Genomic DNA, 15,355 nt, shown 5'->3' with positions numbered 1-15,355 from the left:
ATTATTAAAGTAACCAGTGATTCCATGTCTATGTATATGGGGCAGCAGCCTCTAAGGTGCAGGGTTGAGTAACCGGGTGGTAGCCGGCTAGTGATGGCTGTTTAACAGTCTGATGGCCTTGAGATAGAAGCTGTTTTTCAGTCTCTCGGTCCCAGCTTTGATGCACCTGTACTGACCTCGCCTTCTGGATGATAGCGGGGTGAACAGGCAGGGGCTCGGGTGTTTGTTGTCCTTGATGATATTTTTGGCCTTCCTGTGACATCGAGTGCTGTACAGTCGTGTCCAAAAGTACAGTCGTGTCCAAAAGTTTTGAAATAATTTTGTCTGATGTTACTATGGAATACTGAAGTATAATTAGAAGCATTTGATAAGTGTCAAAGGCTTTTATTGACAATTAAATTAAGTTGATGCAAAGAGTCAATATTTTCAGTGTTGACCCTTCTTTTTCAAGACCTCTGCAATCCGCCCTGGCATGCTGTCAATTAACTTCTGGGCCACATCCTGACTGATGGAAGCCCATTCTTGCATAATCAATGCTTGGAGTTTGTCAGAATTTGAGGGTTTTGTTTGTCCACCCCCCTCTTGAGGATTGAAGTTAATCCCATTGAAGTTCTCAATGGGATTAAGGTCTGGGGAGTTTACTGGCTATGGACCCTAATTATTGATGTTTTGTTCTCCGAGCCACTTAGTTATCACTTTTGCCTTATGGCAAGGTGTTCCATCATGCTGGAAAAGGCATTGTTCATCACCAAACTGTTCCTGGATGGTTGGGAGAAGTTGCTTTCGGAGGATTTGTTGGTACCATTCTTAATTCATGGCTGAGTTCTTAGGCAAAATTGTGAGTGGCTTCTTTGCTGCCATCCTCCAAAAGTCTTCGCCTCACTGTGCGTGCAGATGCACTCACACCTGCCTGCTGCCATTCCTGAGCAAGCTCTGTACTGGTGGTGCCCCGATCCCGCAGCTGAATCAACTTTCGGAGACAGTCCTGGGGCTTGCTGGACGTTCTTGGGCGCCATGAAGCCTTCTTCACAACAATTGAACCGCTCTCCTTGAAGTTCTTGATGATCCGATAAATGGTTGATTTAGGTGCAATCTTACTGGCAGCAATATCGTTGCCTGTGAAGCCCTTTTTGTGCAAAGCAATGATGACGGCACGAGTTTCCTTGCAGGTAACCATGGTTGACAGAGGAAGAACAATGATTCCAAGCACCCCCCTCCTTTTGAAGCTTCCAGTCTGTTATTCAAACTCAATCAGCATGACAGAGTGATCTCCAGCCCTGCCCTCGTCAAAACTCACACCTGTGTTAACGAGAGAATCACTGACATGTCAACTGGTCCTTTTGTGGCAGGGCTGAAATGCAGTGGAAATGTTTTTTGGGGATTCAGTTAATTTGCATGGCAAAGAGGGACTTAGCAATTCATTTTAATTCATCTGATCACTCTTCATAACATTCTGGAGTATATGCAAATTGCCATTATACAAACTGAGGCAGCAGACTTTGGGAAAATTTAGATTTGTGTCATTCTCAAAACTTTTGGCCACGACTGTATGTGTCCTGGAGGGCAGGTAGTTTGCACCGAGTGTTGTGTTCGGCAGACTGCACCACCCTCTGGAGAGACCTGCGGTTGCGGGCGGTACAGTTGCCGTTGCAAGCGGTGATACAGCCAGATAGGATGCTCTCAATTGTGCATCTGTAAAAGTTTGTGAGGGTTTAAGGTGCCAGGCCAAATTTCAGGTGCTGTTGCACCTATTTAATTTTGTCAGTGATGTGTACGCCGAGGAACTTGAAGCTTTCCACCTTCTCCACTACTGTCCCGTTGATGTGGATAGGGGGATGCGCCCTCTGCTGTTTCCTGAAGTCCACGATCATCTCCTTTGTTTTGTTGACGTTAAGTGAGAGGTTATTTTTATGGCACTACACTCGCAGAGCCCTCACCTCCTCCCTGTAGGCTGTCTCGTCATTGTTGGTAATCAAGCCTACTACTGTTGTGTCGTCTGCAAACTTGATGATTGAGTTGGAGGTGTGCATGGCCACTCAGTCATGTGTGAACAGGGAGTACAGGAGAGGGCTGAGCACACACCCCTGTGGGGCCCCAGTGTTGAGAATCAGCGAAGTGGAGGTGTTGTTTTCAACCTTCACCAACTGGGGGCGGTCCGTCAGGAAGTACAGGACCAGGTTGCACAGGGCGGGGTTCAGACCCAGGTCCTCAAGCTTAATGATGAGCTTGGAAGGTACTATAGTGTTGAATGCTGAGATATGGTCAATGAACAGCATTCTTACATAGGTATTCCTCTTGTCCAGATGGGATAGGCCAGTGTGCAGTGAGACGGTGATTGCATTGTCTGTGGATCTATTGGGGTGGTAATCAAATTGAAGTGGGTCTAGGGTGTCAGGTAAGGTAGAGGTAATATGATCCTTGACTAGTCTCTCAAAGCACTTCCTGATGACAGAAGTGAGGGGTGATAGTGATAGCCATTTAGTTCAGTTATCTTTGCCTTCTTGGGAACAGGAACAATGGTGACCATCTTGAAGCATGTGGGGACATCAGACTTGGATAGGGAGAGATTGAATATGTCCGTAAACACTCCAGCTAGCTGGTCTGCGTCATGCTCTGAGGACGTGGCTAGGGATGCAGTCTGGGCCGGCAGCCTTGTGAGGGTTAACACGCTTAAATGTCTTAATCACGTCGGCCATGGAGAAGGAGAGCCCACAGTCCTTGGTAAGGAGCCGCGTAGGTGGCACTGTGTTATCCTCAAAGCGGGCGAAGAAAATGTTTAGCTTATCCGGAAGCAAGACATCGGTGTCCGTGATGTAGCTGGTTGGTTTTCCTTTTATAATCCGTGATTGTCTGTAGACCCTGCCACATATGTCTCGTGTCTGAGCCGTTAAATTGCGATTCCACTTTGTCTCTATTCTGACGTTTTGCCTGTTTGACTGCCTTGCGGAGGGAATAACTACACTGTTTGTATTCGGCCATATACCCAGTCACCTTGTCATGGTGGTTTGCGGTTTCAGTTGCGAATGCTGCCATCTATCCACAGTTTCTGGTAGGTTTTAATAGTCACAGTGGGTACAACATCACCTATACACTTCCCGATAAACTCACTTATCGGTGTATTCGTCAATATTATTCTCTGAAGCTACCCAGAATATATCCCAGTCCGCGTGATCAAAACAATCTTGAAGCGTGGATTTCGATTGGTCAGACCAGTGTCGGATTGCCATTAGGACGGGTCCTTCTTGTTTGAGTTTCTGCCTATAGGAAGGGAGGAGCAAAATGGAGTCGTGGTCAGATTTGCTATTCTGGGTAGCTTCAGAGAATATTATTGACGAATACACCGATAAGTGAGTTTATCGGGAAGTGTATAGGTGATGTTGTACCCACTGTGACTATTAAAACCTACCAGAAACTGTGGATAGATGGGCCTTGTAGGCATTTCAGAAAGTTGAGTAGCAGTGTTCTAATGTTTTACCAGAGCGAGTACTACAGTCAAGGTGTTGGTAGAACTCTAATGTTTTACCAGAGCGAGTATTGGTTGGTAGAACTTAGGTAACGTTTTCCTCATATTAGCTTTGTTGAAACCCCCAGCTACTATAAATGCGGCCTCAGAATATGTGGTTGCTTTAATGCTGTTGTCAGGCACAATCTACTCGACAGGCGCAGCACATACAGGCAACTATGAGTCACACAGTTGGAGGTATTATGTGTCATGACTGTAGCAGCCACAGCCACAGCCACAGCTATAGAAAGACATGTGGAAACTGATGTGAACTCTGAGCTGTAGAGCCCCATGGTTCCATGCTTTAGTCAGCTGTACAGGCCAAGGGGGGTCCAGCTTTAGGGTATGTCCCAAAGGCCATCCTATTCCCTATGTAGTGCACTACCTTTGACCAGGGCTAAGGAAAGTAGTGCACGATATAGGAAATAGGGTGCCATTTGGGACACACCCCATGTTTCCCTTTGGTTGTGGAATACTGATGCTCCTATAAGGCACGCAGAGACACATTTTCCCCCTATCCACCCTGGAATAATGAGTCTCAAATTTTCCTTTGTTTTCAGTCACTTTTTAGTTATGGTCCACATGACACTGGCTGAAATATGTCTGATTCTTTAGGTTAAGAAGACAACAGACTCCTTTGTTAACGAGAGCAGAGATGTACATGTAGCTGCAGAATAGAACATATGTCTATTGTCCTGGAGATGTAAAATAGTCCGAATTTCTTACTGTTCCAGGTCTTGGGTTGGGAATGTCGTTACTGTATCCCCTGAAGGGAGAGTTCTGGAATATCCGGTCGATCTCTTCCATGGAGTAGACGCAGACAGCTGTGCCATTCCTATTGGTGGAGAGAACCGGTTAGACTATATACAGGGGGGTACCGGTTAGTAATGAGACTATATACAGGGGGTACAGGTTAGTAATGAGGCTATATACAGGGGGGTACCGGTTAGTAATGAGACTATATACAGGGGGGTACCGGTTAGTAATGAGACTATATACAGGGGGTACCGGTTAGTAATGAGACTATATACAGGGGGTACCGGTTAGTAATGAGACTATATACAGGGGGTACCGGTTAGTAATGAGACTATATACAGGGGGTACCGGTTAGTAATGAGACTATATACAGGGGGGTACCGGTTAGTAATGAGGCTATATACAGGGGGTACCGGTTAGTAATGAGGCTATATACAGGGGGTACCGGTTAGTAATGAGACTATATACAGGGGGGTACCGGTTAGTAATGAGACTATATACAGGGGGGTACCGGTTAGTAATGAGACTATATACAGGGGGTACCGGTTAGTAATGAGACTATATACAGGGGGTACCGGTTAGTAATGAGACTATATACAGGGGGGTACCGGTTAGTAATGAGGCTATATACAGGGGGTACCGGTTAGTAATGAGGCTATATACAGGGGGTACCGGTTAGTAATGAGACTATATACAGGGGGGTACCGGTTAGTAATGAGACTATATACAGGGGGGTACCGGTTAGCAATGAGACTATATACAGGGGGGTACCAGTTAGCAATGAGACTATATACAGGGGGGTACCGGTTAGCAATGAGACTATATACAGGGGGGTACCGGTACAGAGTCAGTGTGAGGAGGCACCGGTTAGTTGAGGTAATATGTACATGTAGGGACAGTTATGAAAGTGACTATGCATAGATGGTAATAACAGAGAGTAGCAGTGGTGTGAAAGAGGTTGGGGGGGGGGTCAATGCAAATAGTTTGGGTAGCCATTTGATTAGATGTTCTGGAGTCTTATGGCTTGGGGGGTAGAAGCTGTTTAGACCTAGACTTGGACCTAGACTTGACGCTCCGCTACCACTTGCCATGGGGTAGCAGAGAGAATAGTCTATGACTAGGGTGGCTGGAGTCTGACAATTTTTAGGGCCTTCCTCTGACAAAGCCTGGGATAGAGGTCCCGGATGGCAGGAAGCTTGGCCGAGCAGTCGGAGGCCGAGCAGTTTCCATACAAAGCAGTGATGCAACCCGTCAGGATGCTCTCGATGGTGCAGCTGTAGAACCGTTTGAGGATCAGAGGACCCATGCCAAATCTGTTCAGTTTCCTGAGGGGAAATAGGTTTTTTTGTGCCCTTTTCACGACTTTCTTGTTGTGCGTGGATCATGTTAATTTGTTGGCGGTGTGGACACCAAGGAACATGAAGCTCTCAACCTGCTCCACTACAGCCCCGTCAATGAGAATGGGGGCGTGCTCTGTCCTCTTTTTCCTGTAGTCCACAATCATCTCCTTTGTTTTGATCACGTTGAGGGAGAGGTTGTTGTCTTGGCACCACACGACCAGGTCTAGCCCAAATATATTTATTGGGGCTCAGGACGATTCTGGTGATAGTTATCTGGCCCAAATATATTACTTGGGGCTCAGGACGATTCCGGTGAGAGTTACCTGGCCCAAATATATTACTTGGGGTTCAGGACGATTCCGGTGAGAGTTACCTGGCCCAAATATATTACTTGACACTGCATCACAATGCAAACTGCGTTGCTACAGATGCTGGTTCGAGACCCGTGCCGGCCGCGACCGGGAGACCTGTGAGATGATGAACAATTGGCCCAGGGTCATCCGAATTAGGGGAGGGATTGGCTGTCCCGGTTGTCCTCGTCCCATCGTGCTGTAGTGACTCCTGTGGCGGGCCAGGCGCATGCACTCTCACACGGTATAATTTGTATCTATAAAATGTGTAATATTTAAAATGACTAAATCGGGTAATTTTGTGTACATTTACTTAAATTTGCATCGGGCCGCTTCTGGCGGGATGCCGGCAAAGTCAGCTGAATTCTAGTAGAAGGAAACGGCCCGATGTACTTGGGGCGATTCTGGGAAGTCATTCATTTTGATTCTGGGCCGATTCAATCAGTTCCGGCCCACCGGAAGAGGGCCGATTCCGGGCAGATTCCTCATTGCTAGCTGGGTTGTTTAACAGAATACGGTTATCTTCCTCGGTGTAACAAGTGTTGAATTTCACGTTGTATAACTATTGCAAAACATTTTTATAGTTCCCAAGCCTGATATTAGTGTACATTCCTTTTGTTGCTGTAAGTGCCTTTTTTAAAGTTGCACACTTCCTTCTCCTTCTGCATTCCCTCTCATAAACATCCTGTCTCCCCCTTCCTTCTCCTTCTGCATTCCCTCTCAGAAACATCCTGTCTCCCCCTTCCTTCTCCTCCTACATTCCCTCTCATAAACATCCTGTCTCCCCCTTCCTTCTCCTCCTGCATTCCCTCTCATAAACATCCTGTCTCCCCCTTCCTTCTCCTTCTGCATTCCCTCTCATAAACATCCTGTCTCCCCCTTCCTTCTCCTTCTGCATTCCCTCTCATAAACATCCTGTCTCCCCCTTCCTTCTCCTTCTGCATTCCCTCTCATAAACATCCTGCCCCCCCTTCCTTCTACTTCTGCATTCCCTCTCATAAACATCCTGTCTCCCCCTTCCTTCTCCTTCTGCATTCCCTCTCATAAACATCCTGCCCCCCCATCCTTCTACTTCTGCATTCCCTCTCATAAACATCCCCTGCCCCCTTACCTCTACCCTGTCTACTCTATCCATGTGGAAGAGGAAGATTATGAAAATCATAATAAATCCTATATGTTAAAATACTTAGAATGAGTGAATAGGGTCACTGACAGTGTTTGATAATGGTCTCCCATCATGATTTTGGGATATCTATACATTTCAGTAATTTATTTACTTTTATACGTTGACTGCTAGCTAGTTACTGTACTTTTATATGTTGACTGCTAGCTAGTTACTGTATTTTTATATGTTACTGTCAGATAGTTACTGTATTTTTATATGTTGACTGCTGGCTAGTTACTGTACTTTTATATGTTGACTGCTAGCTAGTTACTGTATTTTTATATGTTACTGTCAGATAGTTACTGTACTTTTATATGTTGACTGCTAGCTAGTTACTGTATTTTTATATGTTACTGTCAGATAGTTACTGTATTTTTATATGTTGACTGCTAGCTAGTTAGTGTATTTTTATTTGTTGACTGCTAGCTAGTTACTGTACTTTTATATGTTGACTGCTAGCTAGTTACTGTATATTTATTTATATGTTGACTGCTAGCTAGTTACTGTACTTTTATACGTTGACTGCTAGCTAGTTACTGTATTTTTATATGTTGACTGCTAGCTAGTTACTGTACTTTTCTCTGTACATGGCGTCATTGAGCTAGCATGGCTATTAATGTCCCCTTTCATTGTTCATTGGGGCGGCAGGGTAGCCTAGTGATTAGGGCGTTGGACTAGTTACCGGAAGGTTGGACTAGTAACCGGAAGGTTGCAAGTTCAAATCCCCAAGCTGACAAGGTACAAATCTGTCGTTCTGCCCCCACTGTTCCTAGGCCGTCATTGAAAATAAGAATTTGTTCTTAACTGACTTGCCTAGTTAAATAAAGGTTAAATAAAATAAATAAAAACATTTGCAGAGCTGGCGTATAAAAGGCAGCATTTGTTTCTGGAGTTGTTTCCTGTCACGATCAGAAAATAAAACCTAGTTAGACCAACCCAGATCCTCTGGTCATCTGTTCTCGGATCAAAAACAGAACACAGAGGCAATCTACACCGGTCACATCAGGAAGAACACTGTTATCTTTGTGTTCTGTTAAAATAGCATTTACTGATGTCAACCTGCTCGAATATCTGAGGTAGGCGTGCAGATCTCAAGTCAGAATACCGCTCCAGTGACATTTAGTTTAATTCCTAAGAATTTGGGGCATGTATAGGAGCTGCTGGGAGATAACAGAGGCAGGATCATTTTCTCACCAGCTGCTAGTGAACAGAGCATAGACTTGTGAGTCCCTCCATTCCTCCGCGTGGAGCACGTAGACATCTTGGAGACGGTTAAAGTAGAGCGACTCGTTGGGAATCCCACACACCAGCCGAGCCTTCAGGAACGACGTCCACATGTTCTGCAAGAACCGCTTAGAACCGCCTTCATCCACCTGTAGAATGACATCACCACCATAATCAACATTATCATCATCACCATAATTCTCACCACGATCACCATCATCATTACCACCATCATCATTACCACCATCATCATAACCACCATCATCATAACCAACATTATTCTCACCCTCATCCTCATCACCATCATCCTCATCACCATCATCCTCATCGCCATCATCCTCACCACCATCATCTTCACCACCATCATCCTCATCATCATCCTCACTACCATCATCCTCATCACCATCATCTTCACCACCATAATCCTCATCACCATCATCTTCACCACCATCATCATCCTCATCACCATCATCCTCATCACCATCATCCTCACCACCATCAACCTCATCACCATCTTCTTCACCATCATTCTCACCACGACCACCATCATCATCCTCACCATCACCATCATCCTCACCACCATCATCTTCACCATCATCCTCACCACCATCATCTTCACCATCATCCTCATCACCATCATCTTCACCATCATCCTCACCGCCATCATCATTATGCAGCTGCACAATGATGACATCATCACCATCCTCCTCACCACCATCATCCTCATTATGCAGCTGCACAATGATGACATCATCAGAATAAACTTCCTTCATACACCTGCAGAATGATGACATCATCAGAATAAACTTCCTTCATACACCTGCACAATGATGACATCATCAGAATAAACTTCCTTCATACACCTGCACAATGATGACATCATCGGAACAAAGACACTGAAAAAGAACCAAGCCAAACAAAGGTCTTCATGTCAATGCTTTTCCACAACTGTGACCCCTTTAATCGGACCAGTAACATACATGGAACCGAGATAGACGTCTCACAGTGGAAGTTGAGTCTTTGAAGGCCGACACGTGTTCATCTGCACAGACGGTTGGTTCTGTTCCTGGCTATCCAAACAATAACATACCGTAGATAGAATGTTAGTGGCCTTCAAGATTCACAGGTGGTATGGTTAGCCTACATTACAGTATATACAGTAACATGTCTTCTCCAACAAATAGCTGGGCTGCTAGAAGGGAGGGCCTTGTACTGCAGTAGAATAAACAGACAAGGTGCTGTTACAGCTGTTCTCGGGAATGACTGGAATCTGTGGGATACGAGGGGAGTGTTGGTGCAGATAGATCCAGACAGCACTGTGGTTCAGAACTTGATGAAAAACACGTGTAATCTATCCTGGAATCAGATCAGTAAAATCACTTGTAATCTATCCTGGAATCAGATCAGTAAAATCACTTGTAATCTATCCTGGAGTCAGATCAGTAAAAACACTTGTAATCTATCCTGGAGTCAGATCAGTAAAAACACTTGTAATCTATCCTGGAGTCAGATCAGTAAAAACACGTGTAATCTATCCTGGAGTCAGATCAGTAAAAACACGTGTAATCTATCCTGGAATCAGATCAGTAAAAACACTTGTAATCTCTCTTGGAGTCAGATCAGTAAAAACACTTGTAATCTATCCTGGAGTCAGATCAGTAAAATCACTTGTAATCTATCTGGGAGTTAGATCAGTTAGTGCTGTATAACCATCTCCTGTGGTAGATGTCATGCCCAACTATGCACGTGTTAAACCAGTATATTTGCATCATAAAACTGAAGTGTAAGAGGTCTCCAAATGTTTTAAATGGACTGGATCATTATATATATAACACTTGGGTCCTGTTTCAGTAACAATGATATTAGACCTTCTTGTTGCGTGTCTGATAATCTACCATTTATATAGGAGTGGTTAAAACATGATAATAATGGTCCTCTGAGTATATCAAAACAAGTTTGGTAAACCTCCACTGGTATGCCATCCAGCCCTGGAGTTTGGTAAACCTCCACTGGTATGCCATCCAGCCCTGGAGTTTGGTAAACCTCCACTGGTATGCCATCCAGCCCTGGAGTTTGGTAAACCTCCACTGGTATGCCATCCAGCCCTGGAGTTTGGTAAACCTCCACTGGTATGCCATCCAGCCCTGGAGTTTGGTAAACCTCCACTGGTATGCCATCCAGCCCTGGAGTTTGGTAAACCTCCACTGGTATGCCATCCAGCCCTGGAGTTTGGTATACCTCCACTGGTATGCCATCCAGCCCTGGAGTTTGGTAAACCTCCACTGGTATGCCATCCAGCCCTGGAGTTTGGTAAACCTCCACTGGTATGCCATCCAGCCCTGGAGTTTGGTATACCTCCACTGGTATGCCATCCAGCCCTGGAGTTTGGTAAACCTCCACTGGTATGCCATCCAGCCCTGGAGTTTTCCCAGCCTTATAATGGCTTTCATTGCATCAAGAAATTCCTTCTCTGTAATTTGGCCTTGACGTGAGTCTTTCTGTACAGATGTTAAAAAATCCATACAATTAAGCTTCGGTTAGTGGAGATGGAGGAGACTGAATATAATGTCCTTATATAATGTTACTTACCCTACATTATTCATCTCATATGCATACGTATATACTGTACTCTATATCATCGATTGTATCCTTATGTAATACATGTATCACTAGCCACTTTAACTATGCCACTTTGTTTACATACTCATCTCATATGTATATACTGTACTCGATACCATCTACTGTATCTTGCCTATGCTGCTCTGTACCATCACTCATTCATATATCCTTATGTACATATTCTTTATCCCCTTACACTGTGTACAAGACAGTAGTTTTGGAATTGTTAGTTAGATTACTTGTTATTACTGCATTGTCGGAACTAGAAGCACAAGCATTTCGCTACACTCGCATTAACATCTGCTAACCATGTGTATGTGACAAATAAAATTAGATTTGATTTGATTTGAAACGAGAATATATTCTGAAAGTACTTTATTTCCTCTTTCAAAACATCATTCGGTGAATCATGTGAGACTCCATCATTTGTAACTAGTTTTAATACATTTTTTTAGCAGCATTTCTATATTGAAGATTGAAAAATAATGTGGTGCATTTTCCCCCATATTCCATCCAGTTCACTTTATTTTTATAATATATTACACTGGATCTTTCTTGAATAAATTCCTCCGTTTCTTTTTGTTTTTCCTCTAAATTATTCTGTGCTCTATGGTACAGTTTTTATTGCTATCTAACTGTACTGTTAGTCCTTCAGTTTCCTTGGTTAATATGGACTCTTTTGATCTAAATCGCTTTTGTTTTATAGATGAGTAATGAATTGCATGGCCTCTAATGGCACATTTAAAAGGTGTCCCATACAATAAGGGGATCTGCTGTACCTATGTTATGTCTGAAAAAGTCAGTTATAAATTCTTCTGTTCTAGTTAAAAACAATTTATCATCTAGTAGGCTTTGATTAAATTTCCAATATCCTCGCCCACGTGGAAATTCTGTAAGAGTCATATATATGCCAATTATGTGATGATCCGACCGCATTCTGTCCCCTATCAACACTTTTAAAACTTTTGGTGCCAGAGAGAAAGGTATGAGAAAGTAGTCAAGAGGACTAGCTTGATTAAGACGACTAACTTGATTAAGCCTCCGCCATGTATATCTCACTAGGTCAGGGTATTAAACCTCCATGTATATCTCACTAGGTCAGGATATTAAACCTCCATGTATATCTCACTAGGTCAGGATATTAAACCTCCTCCATGTATATCTCACTAGGTCAGGATATTAAACCTCCTCCATGTATATCTCACTAGGTCAGGATATTAAACCTCCATGTATATCTCACTAGGTCAGGATATTAAACCTCCATGTATATCTCACTAGGTCAGGATATTAAACCTCCATGTATATCTCACTAGGTCAGGGTATTAAACCTCCATGTATATCTCACTAGGTCAGGATATTAAACCTCCTCCATGTATATCTCACTAGGTCAGGGTATTTAAGTCTCCATATATCCACTAATTCCAATATATCCATGACATTCATGATTTCCTTAAGTGCCTGAGGGTGATAGTTTGTAGTGTGATTTCCTTTCCGGTCCATAGAGGTATTTAAGACCGTATTAAAATCTCCCCCTCTCTGAATATCTGAGTGTGACCCCCTCCCCATGGGTTACTGCAGCTAGTGTTGCCAGCACTGCCACTGCCTGGGTGGGGGAACCCCACCGGAATCCCCACCGGCTAGGTACAAGGTCATCAAGGTTCTCATTAGCACTCTCATTTGAGAGTGTCCTTGTATAGTATGCTCTCCCTTTAGGGGGCTTTGGCTTTGGCAGTGCTGCCATCAGGTTCTTGGTCACCTCCCTGACCAAGGCCCTTCTCATCAGATTGCTCAGTTTGGCAGGGCAGTGATCTCTAGGAAGAGTCTTGGTTCTTTAAAACGTCTTCCATTTAAGATGGAGGCCACTGTGTTCTTGGGGACCTTCAATGCTGTAGAAATGTTTTAGTACCCTTCCCCAGATCTGTGCCTCAAAACAATCCTGTCTCGGAGCTCTGCGGACAATTCCTTTGACCTCAAGGCTTGGTTTTTGCTCTGACCTTATATAGACAGTTGTGTGCCTTTCCAAATCATGTCCAATCAATTGAATTTACCACAGGTAGACTCCAATCAAGTTGTAGAAACATCAAGGATGATCAATGGAAACAGGATGCACCTGAGATCATAGTCTCATAGTAAAGGGTCTGAATACTTATGTAAATAAGGTATTTCTGTTCCTTATTTTTAATAAATGTGTAAAACATTCCAAAAACCTGTTTTTGCTATGTCAATATGGGGAATTGTCTGTAGATTGCTGAGGATTTGTATTTACTTAATACATTTTAGAATAAGGCTGTAACGTAACAAAATGTGGAAAAAAATCAAGGGGTCTGAACACTTTCTGAAGGCACTGTACATAGACACATTGGCTATACTGAAAGCCAGTGGCATGTCGTTAGTAAAGATTGAAGAAAGTAAGGGGCCTAGACAGCTGCCCTGGGGAATTCCTGATTATACCTGGATTCTGTTGGAGAGGCTTCCATTAAAGAACACCCTCTGTGTTCTGTTAGGCAGGTAACTCTTTATCCACAATATAGCAGGGTGTGTAAAGCCAGAACACAAACATTTTCCAGCAACAGACTATTATCGATAATGTCAAAAGTCGCACTGAAGTCTAACAAAACAGTCCCCACAATCTTTTTTTTATCAATTTCTCTCAGCCAATGATCAGTCATTTGTGTAAGTGCTGTGTTTGTTGAATGTACTTCCTTATAAGCGTGCTGAAATTCTGTTGTCAATTTGTTTACTGTAAAATAGCATTTTATCTGGTCAAACACAATTTTTTCCAGAAGTTTACTAAGGGTTGGTAACAGGCTGATTGGTCGACTATTCGAGCCAGAAAAGGGGGCTTTACTATTCTTGGGTAGCGGAATGACTTTAGCTTCCCTCCAGGCCTGAGGGTACACACTCTCTAGTAGGCTTAGATTGAAGATATGGCAAATAGGAGTGTCAATATCATCTGCTATTATCCTCAGTAATTTTCTATCCAACTTGTCATTTGAAGGGGTGTCCACATACTTTTCTATATCTAGTGTACCATAGGTACGGTCTCATTGAGTAGTGGAGGCACTAAGCCAGGATAGTAGGTAGGTCATACACACTGAAGTTCAGTAACCACTAAACTGCTAAACTGTGTCTGAACTGGGTCTGAACTTGGTCTGAACTGGGTCTGAACTGGGTCTGAACTGGGTCTGAACTGGGTCTGAACTGAATGGAAAACACTGCTAATATACATCTAATCCCACGATCAGGAGTTGGCTACAGATAGATCTGGGATCCGAGGTGTTAAAGGTTAAACCCACTGGGTACAGACGTCAGTTCAACGTCTAGTTTTGATTTACATTTGTGAATTCAACGTGAAATCAACAACAACAAAAATTCACATCCAATCGGTTTTTCCACATTGATTCAACATCATCCCATTGCATTTTTTGGGTTTGAAATGAAACAATGAAACAACAGCCCAGTCTAGATCAGCAACCACTGAACTGCATCTGAGCTGGTCTCTTATGGTCGGTGTCACGTTATAGGAGACGGAAGGCAGCACTAACCGTTAGCCAAGTCTCAGGTTCTCATAACCTGTGAGTATCAATGACCCTGGTAACATTTTCCATCTCCTCTCCTTCCCCGTTTCAGAGACACAGGCCAAACGCGGTAATAATTAGATGTCCTACCGTTTACTAGTCACATGCTATCTAAAAGGTAGAAACAAAAAGACATACTATAGACAGATGGAGAAAAATATCAAACTGAAAACAATATGGGTGTCGTTCTCAGACTAACTCAACTCAGTGAGTTCACCAGATAAACTTCCTTCCTGCTTACACTTGGTTTTTATCTAACACAAGATCACAGGAAACATTACGCACCGTGAGAAAACCACTGTTAGCCTTCTGACATCAATGTAATACATCAAGTAGCTGGCCAGTCAGTAGCAGTGTGTACACAATATTTGGGTCCCACTTGAAATGGCATGCAGGTTATAAAGTCGTCATAAAGCCTTCATAAACGTGTTACAGATCAGCTATTACTGTACGGCATGCTCTATAAAGGCTTCATAAAGCCTTCATAAACGTGTTACAAATCAGCTATTACTGTATGGCATGCTCTATAAAGGCTTCATAAAGCCTTCATAAACGTGTTACAAATCAGCTATTACTGTTTGGCATGCTCTATAAAGGCTTCATAAAGCCTTCATAAACGTGTTACAAATCAGCTATTACTGTTTGGCATGCTCTATAAAGGCTTCATAAATGTTGCATAACTGTGTGATATAGATATACCAATGTCAAATGTGACATAAACAACTATGTAAAAAATGACATAAACCTGTGCTTTATAAAGGGTGGCATAAGCAACGTTTAATAAAGGCCTTGTAAAGGATATTAAATGGAGGGTTCACAAA

General features: G+C 43.3%; 1 protein-coding gene across 1 annotated transcript in view; it reads right to left on the bottom strand.

The window, feature by feature from the left end:
* Window positions 1-15,355, bottom strand: part of sema7a (semaphorin 7A) — a 72,758-nt gene that overhangs the window by 20,676 nt on the left and 36,727 nt on the right. Inside the window, exons 8-9 of the mRNA XM_036969371.1 lie at window positions 8,308-8,486; window positions 4,229-4,337 (exon numbers count right to left, since the gene is read on the bottom strand). Coding sequence (XP_036825266.1) covers window positions 4,229-4,337; window positions 8,308-8,486 — 288 coding nt within the window. The remainder of the gene's footprint in view (window positions 1-4,228; window positions 4,338-8,307; window positions 8,487-15,355) is intronic.

This window comes from Oncorhynchus mykiss, chromosome 30 (assembly GCF_013265735.2).
Source record: "Oncorhynchus mykiss isolate Arlee chromosome 30, USDA_OmykA_1.1, whole genome shotgun sequence".
NCBI lineage: Eukaryota > Metazoa > Chordata > Actinopteri > Salmoniformes > Salmonidae > Oncorhynchus > Oncorhynchus mykiss.
The sequence above is the reverse complement of the archived record's forward strand: the minus strand, read 5'-3'. Positions and strand labels throughout refer to the sequence as shown.